General features: G+C 32.8%; 1 protein-coding gene and 1 non-coding gene across 3 annotated transcripts; both read right to left on the reverse strand.

Moving 5' to 3' along the window:
- Positions 1-470: 470 nt before the first annotated feature.
- Positions 471-5,751, reverse strand: LOC102591547 (vacuolar protein sorting-associated protein 24 homolog 1-like). Of its 2 annotated transcripts, XM_015308709.1 has the most exons (7): positions 5,540-5,751; positions 5,302-5,426; positions 5,051-5,127; positions 3,750-3,852; positions 1,506-1,627; positions 975-1,166; positions 471-892 (listed from the first exon to the last, which is right to left on the reverse strand). In XM_015308709.1, exons 2-7 carry the CDS (start codon positions 5,411-5,413, stop codon positions 830-832), a joined length of 669 nt encoding a protein of 222 aa, XP_015164195.1. In that variant the 5' UTR covers positions 5,414-5,426; positions 5,540-5,751; the 3' UTR covers positions 471-829. The 2 variants fall into 2 exon arrangements, with proteins under 2 accessions (XP_015164195.1, XP_006347202.1); XM_006347140.1 differs by having other exon boundaries at positions 5,302-5,751.
- A 1,546-nt stretch (positions 5,752-7,297) lies between these two features.
- Positions 7,298-7,392, reverse strand: TRNAY-GUA (transfer RNA tyrosine (anticodon GUA)). The gene is made up of 2 exons: positions 7,356-7,392; positions 7,298-7,333 (listed from the first exon to the last, which is right to left on the reverse strand). It is a non-coding gene; the product is annotated as a tRNA-Tyr (tRNA).
- Positions 7,393-14,650: the final 7,258 nt, after the last annotated feature.

Consider the following 14,650-nt stretch of genomic DNA (forward strand, 5'->3'; position numbering starts at 1 on the left):
TCTTGTTCACCGTGTTCTTCATGTTAACTAATTAAATATCCAAATAAACAATAGCTAGCATGATAAAGCGTGGAAATGTGTGGAGGACAATATGTATATATATGAACATATTGGATATTATTAGTACTGAAGGTGAGATAAGGAAGTTGGCATTTTATTTGGGAAATACAATGTGATCTAACCAAAAGTATTTTTTTCAACTATAGAAACAAAATGCAACTTCTAATTAACACCCTTAAACAAAGGCCTCGAGTTCAATTCTAAGAATGGGAGATATCATAGTAGGAAGCGTTTTCCCCTTATAAGATGGGTGTTACACGATGCACATGGGGTTAGTCATGGACTCGAAAAACAATGACTACTGCAACATATTTTCAAACCATGGGACAATCATCATACAACTAAAATTAGGTTGGAATGCATCAACAAAATATTCCACTAAATCCCGAGTTAGAACAATACACAAGTGATGGAGAAGAAAAGAAATTGAACATTTCAAGATCGTTAAGATGGCCAATTCGGCAAGACAGCAATAGTAAGACTGTAAGTCATTAATATAGTGTTTCATTCCATACATTGAAAATCATCACATTTCCGATCACACATAGCGTGAGAGAGTAAAATCTTGGATTTGGACAATGATTACATGGTATCAAGAGCTTGATATGACATCGCGGAGAAGTTGATACTAAGATACATAAAGTACTCTACTATTTCCTTAACCAGAAAGAAGATGCAGCCACAGCAGAACAGACAAGGAGTCTGCCACTTCACATACTGCATTTTTATAGTTGAACCCTCAGGAACTGAAAGTCAGTTGAAGAATCACTTATGATCTTACTTTAGCAAGACGAGCCCTCAGTTCTTCTAGATCTTCCTCGTCATCAGCATCCTGAAAGAATTACATATCACCTTATATCATCATTGAAAAGATCAATTACACTTATATGCAATGGATTATAGATGTGACGTACCTCTGCATCTCCTACTGCCTGGGCAGGTTGCTTTAGCTTCTCCTTTCGGACTGCTTCAGGAAGTTGCGCAGCAGTCTCACCAGCAAGTTCAGTTAAGACCCTGTCAACTTCTTCTTCAATCTCATCTTCTATGTCTTCTGAATCCAACGCACTGTCCACTGCATCATTCACAATTTCTTCAATGACACCAGCCTGCAGCAAAGTAGAGAGAGTGAATTACATTTCAAGAAGAAAGACACACTAAAAGAAAATGTGGAATAAATATTCATGTTTCTTTCCCTCCCATTTTCTCTTGTGGTAGAGGCTGTCTAGTTAATTCAAAAGTTAAAATACAGAATTTGTCCTCGACTTATCATATGAAGGAAGGCAGAAGATGCAAGAGTACAGAAGAACAAAATATGACCATGGCACATCATAGAGCTTAACAACATATTTAAAAATCAGACGCATACAAATCCAAAGTTGATTCACCAACCAAGAGAGAACTCAGAAGCCTCTTCAGAGCTTTAAAAACTAATGCCAAATAGATACCTTCGTCATCTCTTTATTGAATTCCTGCATTGTAATAGCCACTTCTGGAGCCTTCATAAGATTATTAACGAGCTTCATGACCTCAGAACTCTTGGACAAATGCCCCACTGTGCGAGCAATAGCTGCAAACATGAATTAGAAGTTTATGAGATACTTGAAGGCATTCAACATACAAATGAATGTGGCTTAAAAGTTAGCAATGTCTACTTTGACCATTTATCCAGCTTAAGCAATCAAAATATGGTTGTGTAGCAACATTTTAAGACAAATTTACAGAGCTGCTAAATTATCTCAAGGAAGGTATTACTGCAACATGTAATGGAGCAGAAGAATTTCAATCAGAATTGTCTTAAAGATAAGATCCAGTACATACACTCAGGTTTGCAAGATATATTAGCAAAATGTGAGCATCCAAAATCAGAACTAAGCAAGAGGAAACAATCTCGGAAAGTGTTCGACAAAGCTATGTGTAAGATATGACAGAATTCTTCTTTCATACCGGGACATAAGGTGATAATGAAAATACAATTAACTTCTAACATAAAAATTCCAAATGTCTGCTATGAACCTCTACTTGCCAAATGTCCTACCGACAGTAATAAATCTATCAGAAACCACCTTTAATAGAAACGTTTCTTGTTAAGCAAAATAAGGCCCAACTCATTATCTTCACCTACATTAAAATTTGTATACAACAAAATATCTTAATATATAAAGCACGCGACACGCTTCCAATAATTATAACAAACTTACCAGAAGTCCATTCTAGTAACTAAAAGGCAAAAGATTTTCTTTTCCTTTAGAACAAATCAAATGAATTGAGTTAGTTCTGATCTGGAATTTCAGAGAAAAGTATGAAGGTGGCCGCTAACTTTATTAGTTATTACGTTAAGAACTAATCAGATACTAGTGGTTTGAAAGTTTAAAGCTATAATGTTTGGAGCTACAGATTAGACAATTACTTCTGTCTCCTGTTTAGATGCTCCAGAGTTGCTGAGTAGATCTACTCATCAGTGGTATGCACAAGGGATTACATATTAGTGATGCAGCTAGACTATACTAATGTTGAAACACTATTAAATCTCCTCCGGCATATGGGAAGAAAGTAATGCATGATTTCATGTTTTTTCTGACATTTTCTGGATCATTAAGACTTCCTGGCCCTTTTACAAGATCAACAACTAGGACTAAACAGAGGTTGCGTAGGAAAGGGTGATTGTGAGACAGGGACTCATAGGAGTATTCCCTCCTCCCCTGTTACTTACATCCCAAACTCTGTCATCACTCATCATTGCCATAACCAATTATCATGGCAGTCAAAGGGTAACTGAGGACCAACCATGATAAAAGCGAACATATTATGATTGGATAGAGAGATAAGTTAGAAGATCCCTTTCCAATATTTTTGAACAGTTCAGATAAAACAAGGTGGGCGCTGGAACCAGAAAGAAGTAGCAAGAACTAGAAACTCAAAGTGGGGTCAATGGATCAATCATTACTGTATTCACAGCCATTGATGGCCATTCCTTCTATTGGAAACTTGAGATAATATGAAATGGTGGAAGGATGCTTAGCTTCTCCTTTCAGTGGTGATGTGCACGAGGCAATCTATAAAAGATGATGACGATAGGAGGGAAGAAAGCAATGCAGACAAACATAAAAAGTACTCCTTTATATCAACTCAAATGAGTCATAGTTTTGTTTACCAAAATATTTCCAATCGTCTATCCCCCCGAAAAGAATATTTCACCTCTTATCATATAACACCAGAAGTATAAGAAATTTTGGGAGTCCTAATTATAACTTCCCCACATCTGCAACTCAAAAAGTAACCTATTACCTCACAATTAATCTTCAAGTCAATAGGCTATTTATCTTGAAACTCCAACTCAATAAATTATACACGGTATCTTTTTCCTAAGGAGGGTGCAAAAGTACAACAGGACATTTAGTTTGAATCGAGGGCGTATATGCGGTGACATAATTGAAAATATCCTTAAAACAATACTTGCACCCAGGAAACTGAGAAGCCTGTAAGGCGTGAATTTGTCTACACCCTAAAATGTGAAGAGTCAGATAAGAGTGAATACATCACTTTATCCAAATCAAGAATAATTAGTACTTCATTTTCAGAAGATACATACAGTGCTTCCAACAATTTGACCATCAAAGGCCTTAGAGGAAAAATTACACACTTCATCAATAAATAACGACAAAATACCAGATGGAGTAAGAGTATCTTACCAACACTTTCTCCAAGGTGCATGGATATCGAATTCAACTGCGCCTTGTTCTCGTACAATCGATTCACAGTTCTTTTAGATCTCACGAGCTCTTTGGCTAGTGACTATGACAAAATACAACACTAAAATGTGAATAAGCAATAGAACATAAAATCATGAAATCAGAAGGCATGATAACTGTTGATGATTATCCTGGAATGCTGGAAAGCCCTAATATATTAAACATAGACAAGACAACTCTTTAATCCCAGAAATCAGAAAATAGAGTTTTCTCTATGACAAACAACCAAATAAATCCCCAGATAGTGTGCTTGGATCTTGGATAAAGATCACGAAGAGAAAACCAAATATCAATAAATAAAGATGAAGTATTTTTCAAACACTTGGAACTCCTAGACAAGACACAGATAGAAATGCACTTTTAGTCCTCATGTAGGATGCAATGTTCCAAACTGCTCAACTTATAATGTAATTCTGTACAATATCAACGTTCACAAATTCTAAGATTGCAAAGTTGTTTAACCATTAATTTAAAATTTTCTAACCTCAACAAATCAAACTTAACAACAATAAAGCCCATGCTTCTCTTTTTCATTTCAACTCTATTCGGAAGCTAGGATCGGCTATATGAATTAACACTAAGCATGTCACTCCACTAAGATCATCTAATCCTAATAAATTCCATGAGTTCTTCAGCAAATGCTAGACAGCTAGAGGATAACATTCATAATAAATATATGAATAAACAACTTTAATAAAAAACGAACATTATATGAACACCACAAAAACATTATGATATACAGTCTAGCAATTTCCAACATATTCCAAATAGTAAATTAACTTTCTGATATTATTTGGACATTCCCCAAGAAGCAGCAGAGTGACATAGATCTAGCTAACAAACTACAGCAAAAAGACCCCTGAATATTGTTAACCAGAATGGTAACAAAGGAGGAGGGGAAAACAATAGCAATTCAAGATGCAATGCTTTGGCAAAACACCGAACTTTAAAATACACCATATACAAGTGTGCTTCATGGGAATTCACTCATAATGTAGGGTAAAAGCATCAAAAACTAAAACTCAAAATTCCATCTCACATCAACTGCCTTATTCCTGAACAACAAAACCTTGTCAAAGAGCATATTTACAACAATAATTCACAGTTGATATTCCTTATCAATAATATTAAAGGATTTTGAAACGAAAAAAAGCAATCATCAGCAGTCAGCAAAAGACTAAAAGTCAAATAAGCAAATATATTTCAAAGTGAAAAGCTAAATCATAGCAGTTCTAAATTACCTTAGCAGAACCCATGTCATTTCTCTTAGCAGCTTCTTTAATTGATTTCTGTACAACCTTCTCCTCTCTCTGTATATCTGATGAAACCCCCAAATTACACGAAACCAAACAAAGTAAATCAAGACCCACCAACAATAATCATCAAACATTCAAATCAACCACAAAAAAAAAAACAGATAAGAAGAAACCCTTTTCTTCCTTAACTTGAAAATCAAATAGAAAGCGTAATTAGGGGACATAATTAGCTTTACCTCGAATTTGACGTTCGATATTTCGGCACTCTTGACGGAGGCGACGTTGCCAATCTCTCAAAAGCTGTTGAGGGTTCGGTTTCGGCTTCAATATATTCTTCACTTTCTCCATTTTTCCCTTTGATCTAAACCCTCAATTCAAGATCGAAGAACAATAAATCCAATTGCGTTTTTCTCTCTAATTAACAGAAAACTTTAATGCTGATGATGGTCCACTTTGAACCCAAAAAAAACTTACGATTTATTTGTTCAACACGCTAAATTTTGAAAAGAAGATGCAAACTTTTCGCCAAATTGACTTGGATGAGGAGTGAAAAAAAGAAATACGATCAGAAAGGTGCGTAGGAGAGAAGCAGCAAGAGCGAGATGTGAAGTTTCCGGTCGTTATACTAGTTGAAGTCTGACATGGCGGATTACCAAGTTTCCCTTTGTTCTTTGGTTCATCATTTTAATCAAAAATAGATATTTATTTTAACAAAATAAAGAGAGTTTTTTTTATTATATATATTAGTACTTAATAAGTATTAAATAATTATATAAACTAGTAATAATTAAATTTAGTATTTAATTAAAAGAAAATTATTTTTTTGTCAAATCATATAAAAGGTAGGGAGTATGTTTTACCTATAATTTTTTATCCATGATTCATTTTAGGAGAAAGTCTCATATTTGTTTCTATATTATTGAAGAAGGTTAAAAAATTATTAGGCTATATATGTCATTAAACTCAAATATGCCATTTTTCTATTAATTTCGTTTATCTAAGTCGAACAATATGTTAACTTATTATATCAATCCTTGTTATGATTAGATTTTGATCAATATTAATCAATTATCAAAAGCGGACCAATACAATATCAAATTTGGGATTCCAATGATAAACAGGTATCTTGTAGAGCAATTGAGGGTTATGTGAATATTGTTGAAGTGTGTATCACTTCATCTTTATTCTTCTATTTCTTATTCCTTTTCTATTTAACCTCTCATTCCCTTCTACCCTTTCTATCAATTGTGTGTTTAAAAAAAGAATGAATTTTCTGTTTCAGTTAATTAATACCATTAAATTTTTTTTATTGAGTATATTTGGAGTAGTGTTCCCTACTATCCTTTTTTCTATCATTATCGAAAGTCACCAACATCTTCATTATATATATCATCATCACTAACTCTTTCCCTTCATTTTTATCCTCTATTATTTTGGAAATTTATTCGAACTACTCCACTAAGTATTTGATGTGACAAGAAATATCTCTTAAAAAAATACTTTTGAGAAATAAGTCAACTTTTAATTAGATTGTCATAAGATACTTTCAATAGAAAAAGTTTTTTATTACTCTATAATAAGTATTACTATCAATATGCAATACTCAGAAAATTCATAAAATTAAAATAACATCTAGTTTGTTAATATTAGAATCGGTATTTAGTAACTATTGTTTCGAGTTGCTAACTTACTATGTATAATCATATGTAAAAAGTTCTAAAACTTAATTTTGAACTCATAATTGAAAAAAATAATGGATGAAATTGAAAAAATCTAAAAAGGTGAATGTCTTAATTTTCTTGGGGAGATTTGATAGTCTTGCAAATCTCATCCTATGCTAATTGAGAATTAAGTGCAAGGTTTCAATTTCAACAAATGTTCTTCACTTTTTCTATTTTCATCCCTCTGTTAAGTTTTGGGGAATTCCACCTAATAGGCAAACTATACTATCTTTGCATTCCAAGGTCAGAAGCAAAAACCAAGTTGTTGTTTTTAAAACGACTAATGTAAGGGATGGAGATATTTCTCCACGGAAAATATAATTAAAGATAGTTCATGTTGAGCCAAGGTCTATTGGCAAAACCACTCTATGTCATCATAAGGTTGGGGTAAGATTTTCGTACAAGATCACCTAGTATGTTTTTGTAGTAACTTTTAAGAGTTCAGTTCCGAAGCAGTTATCCTTTTGTATTTTCTATATACCAGTTTTTTTTCCCTTTAAAATTAAAAAAATCCGACCTGCCGGATTCGAACCAGCGACCTAAAGATCATCTGTCAGGCTTTTCACCAACTACAGTCTTCCGCTCTACCAACTGAGCTAAGGTCGGTTGTTGCTTTTATCTTCACACATATTTAACTTATACTAATCAACTATTTTCTCTTTATTGAACAGCTAGTAGTGTTTACTTAAGTAAATTCTATCATCTCGGTCTCATATCAGTTTTTCACTTTCTCCTTTACATCTCTTTTAAGAAATCATAAATAAAAATAGTATTTTTACTAATTTGAAACTTTTTTGGAACTGTACAAATTTAATTATATACTTTTAAAAAGAATTAATTGTAAGGTAAAATCAGAAAATCATAATTAATTCTCTCTTTGTTTTGTAAATTGACAATTAATTTGATACAACTATTTTTAATAAAATGGACAACTAATATAAAATCGAAGGAATAGTATTTTACATAGTATAAGCACATTTAAAAAATAATACATTCCTTAGGTTCTCATTCAAAATTATTTGTTTATATGAAACGCCTACTATTGTTTTATTTTTGCCCTTTCAAGTTATAAGGTTTTTCTTTAGAGAAAATTAATCTTTAACATTTCTCTAATATGATGATTTAATCGTAAATAGATATTGACGAAGAGTTGAGCCTGCTAGTTTCAGAAAGAGTCCGATATCGACTTGTATTAGCTCATTAGTATGGTTAACTCAGTTTAGTCGTTTCATTTTTATTTTAAAATTTTTTTATGCTTGATATATTAATTTAATTTTAAAACTCCGAAAAATTTATTCCGAAGCTAGACAGACTATGTTGATGAGATACTGATCCGATGACGCGAGTTTCAGAATTCTTCCTAATCCGATTTCGCTCCTTAGAGGTATTTGTTTGCCATTCTTTAATAAGCCCTTTGTAATGGGTCACATATGTCCACATGTCTTCATATCACCTATCTACCTGGACAAGATCATTTTTTCCCCACACATTATTTACTCTATTTCAAAATCAATATTTGATTATAAAATATATCAAGTTCGAGTTGAACTCAAATTTTGATGAAGTGTTCCAATTAATAAGTACTCTTATTTGCAAAAAAAGATGAAGATATATACAGCCAAACATAATTTATCTTCAAATCTAAGGCTTGTTTGGTATGAGAGATAAGGGATAACTAATCTCGAAATTCATTGTAGTGACTAGTGAATTTTTTTCCAGGATTGTTTGGAATAAAATCGTAGGATAATTTATTCTGAAATTAATCATCTCTAGATTACAATATTATTTTTATCCTGAATTGAAGGTGAAATAATAATTGTGGGAATAACAAATAAAATAAAAATCATTTGACATTTACGGCAAAATACCTACTTTAAAGTTTAAACTCTTTTCTAAAACGCATAATTTCCACTTATAAATAGGCCCACATCGTAAAAGGAGTTGATTTTTCTCGATGGATCGCGATTTGGAAGAAAAAGAGATATATCCACAGTCCGGCAACCACTATTGGTAAATGGAGTAAATACTTTTTCAAAAATTTATAAATTAATTTGTAAACTTATTTTAACAACTGACCATGGAAATAAAGAATATCTGTTAAAAGTGTCACAAATATTTAGAAAATCAAACTTAATTAGACTAACATGTTGAAGAAATAAGAAAATGCAGATTGTAGAGAGAGAGAACTAAGAGCCCATTTCCATTAATTTCAATGCTAAGATACAACATGAATCCCTTTTATATAGTCACTAATCATCAGTACATACTTAACTATGGACTTACTACTTTTCAGCTGACTTATCTTGGCCTTTATGATCTCTTGTTGCAAGCTGTGATGCTACTCATGTTTATTGTACAATTAACACAGAGGTTGATTTAGTGGGCGATGGAGGACAAGCACGCCCCGTAAAGGGTAGTGCTTGTCGAACCGGAGCGACAACAATGTCTGTGGTAGTACTGGCCCAACTCAATCTTCTATAAAGCGTTTTAAAAATTCGTAGCAGTTCAAGGTCACTGAATCCAACTTCAATCGCAAAAAATATAACAAAATGCAAGTAGCAAATACGATCCAGGTATGTATACCGAGATTGAAGAGATTTACTGAAGAGCCCACGCAAGCATTAACAAGTAAGAAATTGAAGATGCCAAACTCACTCCAAGGTTGAAGCATCGCTAAATTCCCAAGCCAAGACACTGTCAAGAACAAGAACACTACTATTTGATGAATAGAAGCAAATCTAAAAAAGTACTGAAAAAGCATACTCCCAACCGTTCCCACTGCAAATTTCATAATTTTCAGATTTTCAGAAATCCACATGAAAGGAGGCCATGTACTCAACCTGTTAAATCGTTCTGTAATCCATAAATAAGCAGTCACTGGGCTTAGATGCATGACAGAAAACAGTAAATTTGCCAGCAAACACACGAAACCCCCCAAAATTAGGTCTGTTAAAAATAAATAAAGAGCAAAATGTACACTATTTAGTAGAACCCAAATATAAGTATGAATGAAATATATTACAATCAAAGGTGTATCTGGCCCTATAATATGCTCAGAATTCGTCATTGGAATTGTCAGTATAATAAGGATCTTGTTGAGCGGAGAAGCTATTTGAGGACAGAGTCGTTTCAAACATGCGAATGTATATGTGAAACAGTATAGCACAGATTTAAAAAGTGCTATAAAAACAAATGATGAAATATCACCAAACTTGCCTAGTGCGGTTTACATCCTCTGTGTGGTTTGCAAGCTATTACACAGTGGGGGGTTTACCCATTGTGCACAAAGTGCTCATCACAGAGTGTTCACCCGAAGGACAGAGGTTGTAGCGGCTGCGGGTTATCCTTGGGGTTCAAAAAAAATAAATATCACCAGACATATGAGGTGGCCTGTTTTTTAACGATGGTTGGATAAGAAAAGCATACGCCGATGAAATGAAAGTACACAGAATCATGGAAAATGCGAGTGCATATATATCAACATATGGTACTGGATGATCTGATTTTGAGTTCGATAAGTATAAAACACTTAATCCTACTGCACCACAGAACGAGCTCAAACAGTATGAACATATCAAAAAACAAACTGAGCAGAATTCCATAGGGCTGAAGACAACTAATTTATTGGCAATTGGAATTGTGAATGCTCTTCTTATATCTATTCCAGACACATTGCTATCGGAATATTTAACACTTTATAGCATCGTCTTATCAAAGTCGAAAGGGTTGCTTGAAAATTTCCAAGTAGGTAAGTGCATTTATCATTTATGGGAAGAAAGTCCTGAGAAACTCATGGGAAACTTCTTTTAATTCATAAATTTCAATTAAAAGAAAAATAACGTAACATTCGACATTTATGGCTAAATACCTACTTAAACTCTTTTATGAAAGACATTAAATTTCCACCTATAAATAGTCCCACGCCACACGTAAAAGTAGTGGACGTCCAAAGGGTAAATACTACTCTATTGTTTTCAAAAATTTATAAATTAATTTGTAAACTTATTTTTGCAAACTCTAAACAAACGCCTGATTATATAGTAGTGTAGCTATTTAGATATAAACAATGCGTAGTTTCCCCTTCTTTTAACACATCTTGAGGAAAACAGAAATAAAGCACATTACGTATTTAAAGTGTCATAAATATTTACATAATCAAACTTAATTAGACTAACATCAAATTATGAAGTACTTTGTTTGAGAAATAAGAAAGGAAGAAGAACATACAAATGGTAGAGAGAGAAATAAGAGCGTATTTTCTTTGTGAAAAAGTTCTAAAAAAAACTCTTTAACCATAACTTTGTGGATTCTGAAACTAAACTTATGCCTAAGTTACATCTAATAAGACATAACTTGTGGATTTTAAATGTTTTTTTTTTAAATAAGCCATCACCTAGGTTGTGGACCTAAAGTGTGAGGGGTTAGACTTGACCCCTCTATTCAAAACAAAAAGTTACACTTAGTTAGAGGGGGACATGGTGGATTGTAAATGGTTGGAAAAAATAATTGTTATATCTTAAAAAGAAATAATTTTATTAAGGTCTAGGTTCATTCCTTGTTATCTTGATAATGAGTTTTAGTATTTCGATTATATTTATTCAAACTCTAAACGCTACTTTTGGTATTCATTCAAACTAAAAATTTTATGATTTCTTACCCTTCTTTTGAAAACTATTTTTTTTGTGATTTTCTACTTCGATTTATCACTTGACTTGAAGATATAAAAATTTCCTCGGTTGTGGTAATTAGAAAGATATATAATAAATTCAGACTAACATCAAATTCACATACCAAACAACAACAATCTCAATGTTATTCTATAGCTAGATGAAGTTTGAGGAGGGTGATGCGTACACATTCTTAACTGCAATACTTTGTTGTGGGGACTTAGGGGTCGGTTGGTGTGAAGGATAATACCAAATAGTCCTGGGATTAAATTATAGTACCACTTAATTTGTTGTTTGGTTGACAAATTCGGGATAACTTATCTCGGAATTAATAATTAGTACCAAATAAGTTATCCCTTCCCTTGGGTGATTTAGTAATTCCGGGATAACTTATCCCGGGATAAAATAGGTAAATGACAAAAATGTCTCTTTCAACCCTTTTGTTACATCACTTTTTACATTCATGAAGGACATTTTTGTAAACAAATAAATTGTTCTTAAAATTTATTATTTTGAATACAATAAACCAAACACTCAATAAAAAATAATCTCATCATAATTAATCTCATCATAACTTGAATTCAAACCAAACGAATCCTTAGAGACGGAGTATACAACGGATCAAGCGTTGGATTGAAGGACCGCGCAATAGTTGGTAAGTGAGCAAGGGTGGCAGAGGATGAGGTACATGTTAAGGTAATCACTCTAGTCATGTCTGCTGTAGCAGAGGAACAACAACAACAACATCATCGATGTCTACAGAAGACAACGATGACGGTAGTGTCTGTGGAATTACTGGATTTTGCTCATGTCTAGTGACTCTAAAACATCTGTCATATCTGAAGATCACTGAATCCAACTTTTCGCGCAAAAAGCATAACAAAATGCAAGCAGCAAATACGCCCCAAGTACGTATATCAACATTGAAAAGATTCACTGCACCGCCTAAGCACGCATTGACAAGTAAGAAATTGAAGATTCCAACATCAGTCGAAGGTTGAACCATTGCCAGATTCCCAAGCCAAGTCACCGCGAAGCACAGAAAGACAACTAATTGATGAGTTGAAGCAAATTTAAAATAGTACTGAAAAAGTATAGTCCCCACCATTCCAAGTGCAAATTTCATAATTTTCCAAATCCCATAAATCCACATGAAAGGAGGCCATGTACCCAACCTGTTAAATCGTTCTTTAACCCATAAATAAGTAGTCACTGGGTCTAAACCCATGCCTGTGTACAATACACCTACATGGACAATGAAGAAAACCCCCAGGAGATGATCTAAAAACAATAGTATATAAAGAGTAAATATAATAAGCATACACCAAATAAAGGTATGCTTGTAATATATTATAAACAAAGGTGTAAACTCAGTTATATCAAATCTGTTGAAGTTACCATTCATTGTAATGATCTTGTTGAACAGAGAAAATACGAGATTTATGATCCGAGGACAGACTTGTTCCAGCCTCGTAAGAGACTGGGACATTCCGTCCCTCATAACATCTACCGGAACATGTTGCATATAAGGTGGCCCGTTTTCTAACGATGGACGGACAAGAAAAGCATATGCTGATGAAATCAAAATAAACAGAAACATCCAATATGCAAGTGCAAATATGACCACATTCGATAGATCTGAATTTGAGTGTGATGAGATTAAAACAACAAATCCAACTGCATAACAGATGGAGCTGATACAGTAAGAGACTGTGAAAAATACAATTGAGGGGAATTCCATATATATATGGCTGATCACACAAACTTAATTGGCAATTGGAATTGTTTTAAGGTATATAATATTGGAAATATAATTTTTTCCAATATATATATATATATATAATTGTGGAGTTTTTTTAAAATTCAACAATATATTTTGAAAGTCAAACACGTAGAGAGTTTCCAAGTGGAATAATAGTGATGGGTTGAAAGTTCTAAGATACTCATGGGAAACTTCTTTTCATTTGGGCAATTTATTTGTACTACTTCTTATGTATTCGCCTTTTTGATAATAAATCAGAATTTTCACGGAAAATGGGTAAATATATTATTTAGTACATATGATTTGATCAACAATGTGCCTTTACTAGATGCTAAAATTTAGAGTGAGAATGCAAAACATGAATAACTCTTGCGCTGGTCATATAGACTAATCTTCTGGGCAAATTAGATCACCAATTAATGGCCAGGAAAATAAAATCTCTTTGCCGTGTCTTATGGAGGAAATGACATAAATAAATAAATGTATAACTACATGATTTCACAAAACTAAATTCACATAGACTTTTTTGCAGAGTTAGTTACATATTGGAGCCTTGTTATTTATGATAATCAAGGCTGCAACAGTGACGTTTTTATAAATAAACCATTTTAGAATTAGACTTATTTAGAACAAAAAAGGAAAGTAGCAACCCTAATTTGATCTTATTTTAATTTTACACCATACCATTGTGGCGTTAAACCTAGTTAATTAATATTCAACTGGTTACGTAGGTAATTAACAATTTAATAAAATCAAATTTTAATATATATATATATATATATATATAAAAGAAGTTAAAAGGTATTTGCTTGATTACTTTGAACGTGCGACCCATAAAGATGGAAAGATCGTTCCCTTATCATGTTTTTTTTTTTTTTTTGCATGATTGTCTCTATTTTGGAATGGTTTTTAATTTTTGTTTTGCTATTCATTTAATAAAAAATTATGGGGCAAATTAAAGTATTTCTAACTATGACTTAATTTCACAAATATTTAGAGAATTTTTGTCTTGTTCAACATAAATTTTGTAGTACTAATTCGCGAGGTTGTCCGACATAAGTTTAAAAGAACTTCTGCTTTGTCCGGAAGATTTTCTGTAGGAATAAGTTACACCTCTTAAGGCATAACTTTATGGATTTTGAAATTGAACTGGCTCAAATAAGCATAAGCTCTATAGGCACTAAGTTATATGTTATAAAATATAACTTGTGTGGGTTATAAATGAGTCATGAAAATCGTTCAGACAGCCCAACTTTGCTTTAGAGATTGAACTCCTCACTCAATTATGAACAATAAACATTTTCCCCTTTTTTCGTAATTGACTTTTTAAAATGCTTATTTCACCCTGTATATCATCAAGCTTTGTTTTCTACTTTTACTTTTTTTTAAATCATAAATTTTAATTTTTGTAATCTACGTAACAAATTTTTTCAAA

This window comes from Solanum tuberosum, unplaced genomic scaffold (assembly GCF_000226075.1).
Source record: "Solanum tuberosum cultivar DM 1-3 516 R44 unplaced genomic scaffold, SolTub_3.0 scf00091, whole genome shotgun sequence".
NCBI lineage: Eukaryota > Viridiplantae > Streptophyta > Magnoliopsida > Solanales > Solanaceae > Solanum > Solanum tuberosum.